Consider the following 14,734-nt stretch of genomic DNA (forward strand, 5'->3'; position numbering starts at 1 on the left):
TGTGCTGCAAAATAAAAGTTCATTAACAAAAAACTCTGTGGTTCCCCCAATTTGACACAGTCATATTTCTTTGAGTGTAACATGGAAAATTATAAAAATATATTATAAGAAAGAGAATTAGATTTCAAGAGCAGGAGCAAGTTGACTAGTTGACAAGATTAACTTGTGTAGATTAACCACCATCTGCCTATGCTGGGCTAGGTAACAGCGCATTCTGGGGCAGGCTTGACATTTTGTAACAAGCAACACAAATGGCATTGACCATACATTAAATATACGTATCTTGCCACACTCTCACTGACTTCTGAGTTTTTGCGCTGTTCTGCATTTTGCTTTTAGCACAAATAGTGGCAGGATGCACAACTGCAGGCTGTTTTAAATGTGCTTCCACCTTGCATTTATAAGCATTTCAGGCTGACAAAATGACTGTCCAGGATATTTTTTTAATTACTAAAACCCTATATAAAAATGAAAAGTTAGTTTGTCAGCCTGAGATGCTCATACTCATACTGAAATGCTCAAGGACAATATGGCGAATTAGCTCTAACAGAAGCAGCACTGGGGCATTGCTGTAGTACTGTATGTTTCAAATGGCCACAAATGAATGGTGTGTGAATTTGGTGTGTAAACCTCTGAGTTCTCTTACTGTGCAAAACTGGATTCCCCGGACACTGTTGCCAAGTTTATCCAGGGGTGGAGACCAGCACATGATGCCCATCACATTGGGTACCACCAGCAAAATGCCCCCTGAAACTCCAGACTTAGCCGGGAGGCCAACCTGTATGATCAATGAAAAACAATTATACCGACAGCAGTAACAGTAGATAAAGTCCTATAGTATAGACACTGTACTTGACAGATCACATTATCAGTAACTGATTGAGTACAGCAGTGTGGGCTTCAACTTGCCAGGGAATCATTAGCTTGCCTGCACATGTGACACCTATGACTTGCTGGGTGCTTGTGAGCATAAGACTCCCGTTTCCTGTAAAGCACTGTAGGACCCATGGTATTTAAAATGTCAAACTGCACCAAAAATTAAGGTTGGAATAGCAATCTCACAGCTCAGGCACCCGTTAAACTTTAGATTGGCCCAGGTCTCTTTTCAAAACTCACAACTGATCAATTAATAATTGGAAAGAAAATAAATGCAAAAAAAATACAAATTGGTTATTGGGATCTACAATATGTGACATTATACTGTTGGGACAGGATAATAGCCTAACAAGATTAAAATGTTTACATTAAGTGTTTTCTTAACTTACATGACACTGAAGTTTTAGAGGAATCAATAAAACAACTGCAGGTACAACTCTATAATGATAACTGGAATATCTATTTGTCTCAGGAACAATATTTGGAATATAACACAAGATCATTCTTATGTTCTAACATGTCTATCATTCTGTCCTGGAAACATACATGCAGCTAAATGTACAAATAGGCAAATCTCAGCAGCAACTATTTAACATATTTAACGAATTAGGTGCCATTCAGCACCTGTTACTGTTTTCATTATTAAAGCACTCTGAGAAGAACGTAAATGGGGCTAGACACATAGCTCAGCATGAACATACTTGTCAGAAAGGGATGAAAGATGAGACATGTCACAGAGGTAAAAAATAAAACAATTGTTTTCTATGTTTTTCTGGAAAAAAGTGGACCCCCTGTCATAATTTTGAAAACATGCCTGACATAATATCAAATAAAATCCTTTGTAAAAAAAAAACAAGAGCCTCCTAGCACCATCTCTTATAATTCAAGCAATTATGTTGATTCAAAATGATTTGATGTATTAAGTAATCAGGTAATGTATTAAGTAGTCAGGTAAACTACTAATTATCATTAACGGCAATGTTATCACTTTGCAGCCTAATTAGATTTCAAAGGCCAAGCAAGGCTGGGGACTCTCAGCACTAGGATATCTAATACTAATCATAAACACACTGCTAGTAAAGTATAAGATAAATTAAAGCAATACAATGTGTAAATGCTTGTTTTAAAGATGTTTCACAGAAGTACTTGAGTTTCCTTTTTTTGATCAAATCTTTCTTTGGCAGTGTTGACAAATTGTGATTTCTACAGCTTTTGGTAGAAGTAGTAATAGAAGTTTTATTTCAATTAGCACACCTAACAGTTTTTTCTGAGTGTACCCAGTGACCACTGCCAAGTTCTTCCATTCATATTATTGAATATTCCATATTCATTGACTTTTGGAAAACAAATATGTTTGCCAACATTAGTCTATACACACAGGAAATCTAGAGCTTCGAATTTGCATATTTTCAATATACAGAAAAGGGATTTTTAAGCATAACTTGTATTTTCTAACGTCTTGAATGTTTGCAGGTAGGACTCTGAATAAAAAAAATTAAAATATAAGAATTACTTGCTGTTCTAGAAAAAATATCTTGCTATACCTTTAAAAGGAATTCCTTTTAAGAGCAGTGTCATATGACTCACCAGTTTTACACTTCAGTTTTTAAGAGCTTACAATTTTCTCATGATGTGTGGTTAAATTAGCTTTCTACAAGCAAATGGTAAAACCTACTAGGCTCACATTAATGACTGGATGTCTCTGTAAAATTTATTTTGGACGATTTTTCTGTCAGACTTTATGACATGGACAGTTAACATCAGTGGTTCTACTTACGTGGAAAGCAAACTGTCCGGAAAAGTCATACATGCCACAAGAGTGCATCAGACTTAGCGTGTTCCTGACAGCCTCTGGACTCAGCACCCGCTCACCAGTGATGGGGCAGAACCCACCATTAGCCAACGTGGCAGCCATTACACTGGCACTCTCGCATGTCACCTCAATAGAGCATAACTATTGAGAAAAAATGGGTATGAAACAGTTACATATTAGCTACAATCTTTCAGACTGTATTCAAAACAATACAACTAGAGACCAATTTTAAGTTTTGCGGAAACTACCAATTAATTTCGTTCATTAAGGAATATGCAGTTCATCCAAAATGGGGAAAAAAGGGGTGTATTCTTATAATGAAAAGAAATACCACAGAAATGCTCTCACCTTAAAATACAAAATATAAACAGCCTGTTTTGAAAACATTTTTTATATTCTAATCCTTCCAAGCACAAGCAAATATTAAGATTTTAAAAACAAACCTGAAGACTTTCAGCAGTTTTCGGCTAAGATACTTGTGCACCAACTGCTCATTTTTATGTTAAATTAAGTCAAAATCTAGGTAATAAATACTGGAATCGCACTCTCCTGCAAATTTTCTGTGTTAAATCATAAGCTTAAAATTTTCTAATTTTCTCAGGGAAACATTAATTTCCTTTGTTATAACAATGCCTTGCAAAAGTATTCAGACCCCTCCAGTTGGGTCCCATTTAGTAAAATTACAAAATGATGCATTCATGTATTTTTAAATGTGATATTTTGTTCAAAACCTAAATATTCAGTTTGAGGCCTAAAGAAAAAACTAAATTGACTGCATCTGCATCAGATCTTGGCTGAAGGACTTTTGACAGCAAAAGAACAAGTAAAGGTTTATTCCATGCTGTAAACAGAAGAAAAGAAACGGTGGAGCCTTCTTCGGGTGTCCAAAGAAACGCAGCCTACGCATGGTGACACCACTACCTCCTTGAACTACTAACTGCAAATACTGTCGTAGTCTTTTTGGGGAAGGCTCAAGACTGACAATACAGGATCTGGAATTCTAGGTGCAGAGTTTTGTAATAGTTATTAAATAGATGTGTAAATGTCCTACACACAATAATGCCTCCATTCTGTAGCTATTGTGCATAGTGCCATTCAGCCAAAAGTAAAAACATCGACTACTTTAAATAAGTCTTCCAAAGTTTACACAATACATTATTGGAACAGACATCCTTTTTAAATGCCTGGAGTGTACTGACATTCTAGATTAGAGACAAAAAGTCTTCTGACACAGGCCTGTTCCTAATTTTAAGATGGTGTTGAAACATCTTGGTTGGCCTCATTACAAAAGTATTTTGTGTATGCCGGTTTCTATTCCATTGAAATAAAACTGTGCATTTGCTAATTTATTGGTTTGTAATTCTGAATTCTGTGAAAGTATGAAATGCAAAATATATATTTGCATAAAATTGCAAGGCTATTTTTCTCTATGTACAGTGGGCTTGTGTGCTTAGGTTATAGTGCTTTGTTGTAATATGCAATTTGAGATTCCACTATTCACTAAGAGGTGCAACACATTGATTATGCACACATGGTATAATTAAAATGCTCTTTTTTTGTCCACTCAGCTTGCATATAGTACAAACCCAAGAATGACGTAAATAGGTGAATCATGCTGTGCTCGTAGTGGAGTACAAAACTGAGAAGGGGCAGTAGTCAGATGCTGGGGGGACCCCTTGCAACATCAAATAAAAAGGACACCCTCAACTTTGATACCTTTGATAACTTTGAGCCAAAACCAGAAAGCTGTATCATTCCCAAATTGTACTGAGATACAGTACAAAACTTGCGTGAAAAAGGAACCTTAAATACCACGCCAAAGCCATTTGCTTTAGATTTGGACTTATTTTAAAGCAGTAAATTTTTAGTGCGTGGCTTGTTAAAGTAATTTTATACACCTAGTTAAATTTTTTTTGCCATAGCAAAGATTTTGAATATTTATGGAATCTTATTTCTTACCTATCATCACTTTACTATCTGATTTTTTAATTTGAAAGTAAAGGGCACTTTGAGGGTGAATTAGGCGTATTCACTGTATTTAACGGTGTGTTGGGGAACATTTTGCTCTAGTTTAACACAGTTTTCCCAACTTACATGTACTCTCCTCTGAGAGTGGTGCTATCACTCAGCCTCCTCATTAGAGCAACTAGGGCACCAGGCATAAACTCACTTGTTTTTTACACTCACTTCATTTGAGAACTTCTACTTTCAACACTGTCTGAGCCCTCAGCTTGTGGACTCTTGGACTCGGAGCCTCGTACTCCTTACATCTCTCTGAGTGTTACTGTCTCGTGCACTGATTCTCATAAAACACCCACACATTCTCTCTCACATAACACCTCGGTCCTTTCAGTGACCTCCTCTGAGGTCATCTCCATGGAGGTCACCTTGATGTCTCATGCTCTGTCTATGATTGCTCCAAGACTCCTTACATAGAGTCCAGTCCACTTTTCCTAGATCACACATGCTCCTGCTATCATACCCGAGTATATTTACTCTCTCTCTCTCTTGAACTACTTCTGATGCCTTTTGCTCTTTAATGTCTCTTGCATGATTACTGCTGGATTCTCACTCTATGCCAGTCAATCCTTGGACTTCGTGTCCACTGTCTCTTTAAATACTACACATTTTAAAGCTAAGGAGCTGCGCCTGTGGCTGGAAGGTTGCCAGTTCATATACCGGGCAGAGGAATCCTCCTCCATTGTGCCCCTGAGCAAGGCCCTTAACACCAACTGCTCTAGGGGTGCCGTATAAATGGCTGACCCTGTGCGCTGACCCCAAGTTTCTCTCCCTGTCTGTGTGTCTGTGTGTCTCATGGAGAGCAAGTCGGGGTATGCAAAAAGAAATTCCTAATACAAGAAATTGTATATGGCCAATAAAGTGATATTATCTTTCATCTTACATTTGCTAAACATTCAATTCTCACTTCTCTTCCCTCTCTGTCTCATCACAGACTTTAGAAATGCAACCTGCATTGTTTCCTGCTTTACCTTTACACATAGCCACTAACATTCTGTTTAACTCCTAATTATTAGTGGCTGCTATTTAAATGCCGACTCAGCTCACTCGCAGCACACAGCTGCCTGCTTCCAGGGCACATCAGCTTGATCGTAACATACAACCTTTAAGTCCCTGCTGTAAATCAACTATGATCTTTATCACTGCAAGCTTTAAATCACTATTTGATTTTAAATTGTTTTGTATTCTCAAAGGGGTGGCTATATTGTTACAATTGTGTCTATTTCTTAGGGTATTTCTACAGTACAATGTTGTTGCTGTGTGCTGCTGCACTTTATTTTGGGCTTATGGATATGTGCCTTGGTAACTAATGGTAAGTAGTTAGTAACTTCTAGCTGGTAATAAGAGTCAGCAAAAATCGCACTGAGCTACCACAGTTTCCATCAGCTCATCAATCTTGTAAAAATGGTTTTGTGCTTAATTTTCATTCAATTTAATCTGTACTTAATGTTTAAGCTTTTGGAAGACTACTGTTATTTTGACTTAATGCAATATAATACATTACTCTCCTTTTTTCTTTATTTTTCCATTTGAGCACATTATATCTGTTTAATCTTAACTGCACAATACGTTTACCATTTTTTATTTTCTACCACTTACCAACATGTTTTACATTATTTATGTCTCTACTATACTCTATCAGACTCTACTACTGAGTCTGTATCTGTAAATGATGACTCATTAAGTTTTATCCTGAGACACAGATGGCACAAACTCATCCATTAAAAAAGCTAAATCTTTCATTTTTTATAACATGAGAAAGTGAGTGTGCCATTGCATTCTTGACTGTTCCTGCTTAATTACAATACCCAGGTTACTATCAACCTTCAGAAACTGTCTAGCAGGTTTAACTGCAGCTAAAAATATATTCTGTACAAACTTGCTCTTATTAAAGCTTTATTCTTTAGTAAAGCTATATTCCACTGTGCTAGTTCAAAAATAGTGTCAGTAGGGTCAGACATGTCCTGTTGTTTTAAATATTTTTAATGAACTCTACTCATACAGTCTATGACAGTCAAATTTAAAAATGTATCAGATGGCATAAATGCAAACTTTTGCCCTGTCTAAACAATGCAACATCCCGGTAAGACAACATTAATTACATGGAAAAGATCATTTAAAATAATCATTCAGCTCTCTTCTGTGAGGCCTGCAGTTTAAATATTTCTTACATTTGTTACCGATCAAAGCAAATTGAACACATGAAAGTATTTTTTTGCTAGATGATGTAATTGTTCCTTTTAATACCATAAGAGTAGAGTAGAAAACATAAATTCACCTGGAAATAAAAGTCTAGTATTGATGTCATATCTGTTCCTTCAGGGAAGCACTGCAAAGAAAAAGGAAAAAAACAGATTTTTTTAAATTGGATAACTGTACAGTGTATATATATCAGTTTACCATTCTCAGAAACATAGTTCTCAAAAAAGACTATCAGCATTAAATTGGCACAAATGGTATACACATTAAAAAATGCTCACAGTTGAAGAAGGCTTCACAGCCGAAACATTTTCTCTCTTCTCTTTTCAGCATGGAATAAACCTATTACTTGTTCCTTTGCAGACTACGCATGCTGACGCAGCTACCCACCTGAACCACATTAAAAAATTGCTTTTACCAAATTCTGGTGCTCACAAAGATTTAAAGCTTTCACTCAACATAAAATAGTCAGGAGACTGATTTACTACGTGACCTTTAGGCTCCTCATCTGAAGTTCATTATCTTCCAGTTGTACCTACAGTATGAGCACTCTTATTTCTGCAAACATTACACAAAATATAAAAAATATTAAAAATAAATAATTAGAAACTAAATATGTTAAATGGTAGATGAAAAAAATGAATTCATGCAGTTAAAGAAAAACTGAATTACATCCATAAATATTTTATAGAATATAAAAGAGCAAAAATTTCCACCTAGCACAGTGGCTTCTAATCAATACATATGACCTTTTAAGAGCTAAAAATAAATGTACAAAAATGCCCCAAAAGAAAACTAAAATTTACCCTTGATTAAGAACTTGGCTAGGGCAAAAACCAAAAGAAAACAGTTCCTTCAGGATCAATGTTGAAAACATCTGACCTAGTACACTGTATTTTGAAGTGAGCTTTAAAAAGTGACTATATTTGTCACAGATAAGGCCAGTTACATATTCAAAACAAACTGACATTCTTTGAGTCATGCTACCAAATTCACCATGTAATGATGCCATGGTAGCCTTTGTGAGAAACACATATACAAATAATTTTCTGAAAGAAAATCGTGAAAAACATTTTAAACATTGTCTAAGCAAGAAAACAGGTACAAAGACAATATAGAACATATGAAAAAATATTAAACAAAGTCTAAGCAACAGGTACTGCTCTATGTATAGCATGATGTAATTGGTATTCAGCTGCAGAATAGGCTTCAATCATAGCCTTGTGAAACTGAAATGGACATTTCACCAAAATACAGTGGTATTAAAAAGCAAAATATTTCTGAAGAATGTATGAGTTTTGGAAACTCTGTTCTATCCAATTGCATGGCAAGAGACAAGTTGATGTAATATGTCAGTGTGTTAAAAACAGTGTCCACGAAACATACAGTAAAATAGAGGAATTAATAAATGCATACTGGGCATTGTCAAGGCAGATGCACAGCACAGCCAGCACAAAACACATACTTTTATGTTTAAGAAACATTCATCAGCCTGGACAAAAGACATTTAATTAAAATTGAGAAATTAGATCAAGATCACTAATTTCTCATGGTAGGGATATTTAACCTAAAACAAGCATGCAGTTAGAATGTGAATACCCTGCCATAAGGTTCTGTTCCAGGCTCTGTTGAAGAATATACATCTGTGAACAAATATGTACACTATGTAAAAGACAAAGGCAGTGGAATGCATAAGCATAGGAAAGTTTTTACACAGTAGACAGTTCACAACTGGCAATAATACATTTTAACAACAAAATATTACATACTGGATGTTGTCCTGTACTGAACAGCAACATTTATGTGTTCTTTGCAAAATTTTGTATTTTACACTTTTTATACCAGCTAATGCATCTTAGTCATGTTACTGTACTAATTTTTAATTAGTATTTTTCATCTCTTCAAACAGAGCAAAACAATTCTGTGACACTTTATATTTACACTGTATGTATATGTTCCTGATGATAATTTTAATTTACTACTGCATTGTCTGTGAAACTATTGAATAAAACAGATGCATAATTGTCAACAGTCATATGTCACTGGTTTTCCAGATGTTTATGTATGTAAATTGCAATAATTACATTACTGGTTGAGATGATTAAGATACTGCAAAAAATTAAAAATTATTAGCATGGCTTTAAAAGAGCTTACTTGGACCTGCCAAAAATACCTCTTGGTCAGCAGGACTGAAATTCATGTTAGAAAATTAGCCAAGAAAAACCCTAAGCCCTACATATAAATAAAAGGAGCTATTCACAAGCACTGTAATTCCTAGAGTGCCGAAACTAACCCAAACAATCAATGTGAACACCACACAGCACCAACAAGCAGTAAAATCTATTCAAAAGCTGATTTTTACATATTAAACATGATGGAGAACCACTAGGCAAACATTTCAAGCAACTGGTGCAACTTTTATACAAACCTTCTTCTCTTTCAGGTAATACCCTATAGCAAAATTTCGATCCCCAGACTCGCGTTCAGACTGGAAGCTGCATGAAGAAGAAATCCATTAACAATAATTGAATAAACCACTTTTGAATATTCATCCAAATCATGTGAATTATTGCACATCAAAGAGATGCCTTAATGTATTTTAATATTAGTGACTGCAGAAATCTACTCTTGAGACTGCAAAATTCAAAAATAAAAAGGTAAAGATTCAGGAGTTAAGGTTTGGAGAAATGAAGGTGGTACCTTGTTACAGAGGAAATAAGAAAGTGATGTTACTAGCCTGAAATCAGAATCCCAAACTGGCTTTAGAGTCGGTTACAACAATGCAACACAGCACTCACACCATCCTCTGCCCTCATTACTATATTTGATATCTCAATACTTGTCTATAACGTAGACTTTGGTTTAACATATGTTTACATTTGTTGCTTGAAACTATTTAAAAACGTACTGTATTTAATTACAGCTAGACTTTAAAACACCCATTTCATATGGACATTGAATACAGTGCAATACAACACTGCAAGTGGCTGTCTATAGATTTAAATAATTCTGCTTATGTACAATAGATCATGTCTTGGGTGTACAAGCATAAACAGTATAAATACATAAAGCAGAATGGCTGTAAATACACACTGCTAATGACATGATCCTTTATTCTGAAAGCTATACCAGTACTATAAATACCATTTTTAAACATGTGCTACTGATTTAAAATAATGGTATTATTTAAAATAATACACAGACAGGCTCACAATAATAAACCTTGAACCTCTTAAAAAGAGAAGACTACAGGGGGACCTGATGCAAGGATTTAAAATCAATTGAATTCAAAATTCAAAAAAGAGGCAGTGACATAGTCAATGCAGTGGACTTCTTCAGAATCAACAGTGAAGCATGAATTACAGGACACAACTATGTAGAAAATGTATTTAGACCTGAGGCTCTTCTTTGAACAAAGAATAATGGAAGTATACAACAAGCTATCCAGCTATGTAGCTGAAATCCTTACATCAATCAACTAGTAAAAACCAAACATGCTAGATGGGCTGAATGGCTTCATCTCATTTGTAACCATTCTTAATTTTCAATGTTAATAAAAAAAAGTACAGTAACTGTTAACATTAGAATGCCTTCACTATTTGGAATATTAAACTAGGTCAGTTCATTTTTTAAAATAATTTAGCTGATAACAGAACTTTTTCTATGGATGTTAACAACTACTTGCAGACAAACAACATACTTACGTGGCATTGCTGAATCCTACATATTCATTGCCAGACATTTTATTCAAAAACTGCATAACCTGCAAAGTAAAAATTGATTATGAAATATGTGCTGCAGTATACCTTCATGTGAGAAAACAGTACACTACCAAGTAGTACTCACATAGTCAAACTTCTCTGCATTGTTCACTCCTTGCTGAAAGACAAAAAGATCAAAATAAGTGTTATTATTAGCTTTAGACTAGTTTTAGAAAAAATAATGTACAATGCTATTTACAATTAATACTGCAAGTAAATTATGGTCACAAAAATGAAACTTTTAGGAAGGTTAAAGACTATCCAGTTAAAATCTATTAGGATCCTTACATCAACAAAACATTATATATAAACACAATTTTCTCTTAAAATATAGATACAGTTTGGTTATTTTATTTAGTAAGCTTTTGGTATACACACTAAACCTGAAATGGCTAATGTTTTCTATACATGCACGTCACAATACGTTTTTAGTGTTTACAATGATTATGTTTTAAATTTGATGATTAATATCTTTCTTTTGAAACTGGTATCTCAAATCTTAATATAAAGATGTTGTGTTATACAGACAGTACCAATGTTTACCATATACAGAATTCAGTGCATCAGATTCAATCTTTTGGTTTTAAACAAACACAAATGAACAAGCCAGAAAAAAATTACATATGAAGTACTATTAACTGCAGGACAGCATTGTATTTCATTAAATGTCATTAAATGCAAAAAGCCAATCACATTTCCCACTGTGTTAGTGGATTTAGGATAACACACATCTGCAGGATTCCACATATCAGCAGTCATTAGTATGTTGTGCACTGACAACCTAACTTTGTGTGTAAGATTTGGTATAGCATGCACAGCCAGCAACCAGGCTGAAAAGGGAAAAAAATGTGTCAATCTTGACTAATGTGTTAACCTTATATTCCCCATCTCTCCAAAGTACTGATGCAGAACTTTATCTTGTAAATACACTACTTTGCCTAATAAAATTACAAATATTTCACATACACACATATACATATATATGGTACTGCAAAGAAGGCAATGACATGTACTCTATACTGATGCTTGCCTTGCTGAACCAAATTAAATAGAAAATTTCTTTTAACAGAATAAATTCAGATTTGTTCAATGAGGAAAGAAATTGAAAGAAAAAAAATTACCAACGTCATTGAACTGTTGCAGTAGTCAAAATATCCCATAGATCCTAATGCTGTAAAATACGTAACAACATATAAACCACAAAAAAGCCTTTCAAAAACACATTAGACAATTCCATTTAAGGGAAGCTCCAGTCTCTACTGAATAAATTCTTCATGGGAAGACTTCATGCTCTCCCCTGTCTTTTCTTCAAGATCATCAATTTATGGACCACTGATCCACACTTGGTGAAGGAAAATATACTGATACCTGCTTAAAGTTATTCCAAATCTTTCTCAATATTATATATTCCCTTACTTTGGAACAAAAAATAGACCTGGTTTTAATGTGTTAAAACATTGGTTTTAATTTAACAAAAGAAAAACTGAAAACAGAATGATACCACAAAATTACCCTGTCAAGTTTGTAATAAACTTCTTAAGGTTTTTTGCATGAATATTTTAGTGTCTAATATGATAATAATTACAATGCCATTTAGTAATTCAAGACACTTATCTAAAAAGGCTAGGCCAGTAACAAACAGTTTAAACCTGTAAATCTTTAATCTATAGAAAAGGTGAGAAAAATAAGCCATTCTGTTTTCTGACAGGATAATTCTACAGAACCTTTCTGTTAGTCTTGAACTGAGCAAACTGTTTTAAATGATCAAATGTGGTAGAGGAAGTAGTTTAAACTAATCCCAAATTCTCTGCTCGAATGTGATCATTTAATTCATTTCTAATAATATATAGTGCCCTCCAGATTTATTCATGCAAAAGATGAAACAGGAACAAAAAACATCTCATCACAGAAAGATTTACAGAACAGATAATTTATCTTGCTTAAAAAATGTTATACTGTAATCTTAATAGCTTTGCACAGGGTTAAGCCATATTTATCATAATTAAATCCAAAACATACAAGTGTCATATCTATTCATATCTCTGTGTTAATAAATGTAATTCTTTGCAAAGCTTGCTCTGGTATGGATTATACTGACAAGACACCTGCTGTTCTAGTGAAGCAAGTTCAGACACGATGACGTCATCGCCCTCCCTGCAAGTAGCAGGGACCTCAGCCCCCTTGGCTGAGACAGGTCTCCTTTAGCTCATGCGGCTGGTTCCCTGTTGCTTTACGCTGGAGACCAGGGTTCACGCCCCAGGTGTTGTGGGACGAAACGGGTAGTGTGAAGCGGCGGAGGGCACGAGCCCACGCGGAACCGCAACGGTCACACTGTGTTGTATAACAAAGTTCTGGATTCGAGACCATTCCTTTTATGCACAACTGTTCTTAGGTCTTTATATTCTTGGGATTTTGTTTGTAAATTCCCCTTTTGAGTTCTAACAAATGTTTGATTGATTTGAGATCTGGAGAATGAGATGATTACTCAAGCACATTTATTTTCTGTTCAATTAACTTTTTTTTTAATTTGGATACGTTGGATCATTGTTATGTTGAAATGTGCATTTGTGGCCAGGTTTCATCTTCATAATAAACCCCCCACCCTGCAACATTTCACAGATGGCCAGGAGTATTTTCTTAAAATGCCTTCACTTTTCACATAACACAACATGCTGAGCAATTTTTGTTTCATCCAGGAGATGCCATTTTATTATGAGGTCTCCAACTGTTGCATTTGGATTAATGCTTACCTCCCTACTACTTGTCTCACAACCCCTAGTTGCAAAATACAATTGGAACACTGGCTGTGTTCCCACTGTACCAATAGCCTTACAATTTTTAATAATGAACACAAGTGCTAGATCCAGACCCAGAGAATTATTTTATAGCCATCCTCCAACTTGTGGAGGATGACCAAAATGATGCATGATATGACTAAATGATACTCACTGTTTTGTATAATATCCCTTTTATAATCTGGGAAAAAGAAAAGAGGCCCCCACTGCACAAGAGCGGAATTTTACTTTAGATTTTTTTTAAGCAAGATACAGTATCCAATCTGTTAATCTTTCTGTTAAATACTGTCGTCTTTTGCTCCTATTACATTCTGCAAGGTGACTAGATTGGGTTTTTGTATGAGAAAGGACATAGCAGGTGCAGTGTAATCCACTCCCTGTAGCACAGAATTAGTTTTAAAATAGAGTAATGCCTAACGGTTTATAAGCAGGCAAAAGGAGGCTTTCCTGATTTAAACTATTTACTTGAATGAACATCTTGTACAACGCAAGACCATTTTTATTAGCAACTTCACCTCAAAGGCTAGGCCAACCAAGGGCAAATGTAGTTTTTAATAGGTTTGGGTTGCTTTGTTTCAGATTTTAAGAGCGAGCTGCCAAACACTCAAAGTAAATTTCCATTCTTTTATGAGAAAATACCTGTATTAACTGCTCTGAACAGGCAATTACTATGACATTGTCTTCGTCTCTTCCACTAATGATACAAACTCCATGTACACTAATTAATGTTAATTCCATTATGAAAAGTAAAAAGAAGAAAAAAATCCATTTCAACTGAGCATCCTTCTTCATTTGTGCAGCTGAATAAGGGAAAGAGTAGAAATATGAATTCATAAGGGTGGGTAATTGTAAGAAAATAATATAAAAATAGATAAGGGGTAAGAAAAGGAAAAAAAACTAAAATTCTAGGGGAGATAAGTTATGGAAGACTAACATCTGTAAATGAATGAAGAGATAATGTAGAAATAAATTTCTTCACCATTGGGAGCTGTAGGAAAGTCTGAATTTAGTTCAGGGAAGATTTAGTTTTCAGATGTCTATCTATAGAAGGAGTCTTTGAATCCCATTAAAGGACACAGAAAGTAAACAGCTTCTGTTACAACAAGTGTCTGAGGTGGATGGTGCCAGTGTAGATAGGCAAGTAAGCTGCAGACAAGAAGGATGTGTAGATCAGGATGCATGGCAGCATAAGATGATTTGCATCTATTACAAAAAGTGCCCTGACATTTATATTTGTGAATTAGGTATAAAACTAGATTATACTCATGGAT

The 14,734-nt window shown here is 34.9% G+C and overlaps 1 protein-coding gene across 2 annotated transcripts in view; it reads right to left on the reverse strand.

Moving 5' to 3' along the window:
• Nucleotides 1-14,734, reverse strand: part of glsb (glutaminase b) — a 91,426-nt gene that overhangs the window by 35,389 nt on the left and 41,303 nt on the right. For both annotated transcript variants that reach the window (XM_088930205.1, XM_088930206.1), the window contains exons 8-13: nucleotides 10,754-10,786; nucleotides 10,612-10,670; nucleotides 9,336-9,402; nucleotides 6,987-7,037; nucleotides 2,654-2,830; nucleotides 647-778 (exon numbers count right to left, since the gene is read on the reverse strand). In XM_088930205.1, coding sequence (XP_088786331.1) covers nucleotides 647-778; nucleotides 2,654-2,830; nucleotides 6,987-7,037; nucleotides 9,336-9,402; nucleotides 10,612-10,670; nucleotides 10,754-10,786 — 519 coding nt within the window. The remainder of the gene's footprint in view (nucleotides 1-646; nucleotides 779-2,653; nucleotides 2,831-6,986; nucleotides 7,038-9,335; nucleotides 9,403-10,611; nucleotides 10,671-10,753; nucleotides 10,787-14,734) is intronic.

Source organism: Atractosteus spatula, chromosome 13 (assembly GCF_055471065.1).
Source record: "Atractosteus spatula isolate fAtrSpa1 chromosome 13, fAtrSpa1.hap1, whole genome shotgun sequence".
Taxonomy (NCBI): domain Eukaryota; kingdom Metazoa; phylum Chordata; class Actinopteri; order Semionotiformes; family Lepisosteidae; genus Atractosteus; species Atractosteus spatula.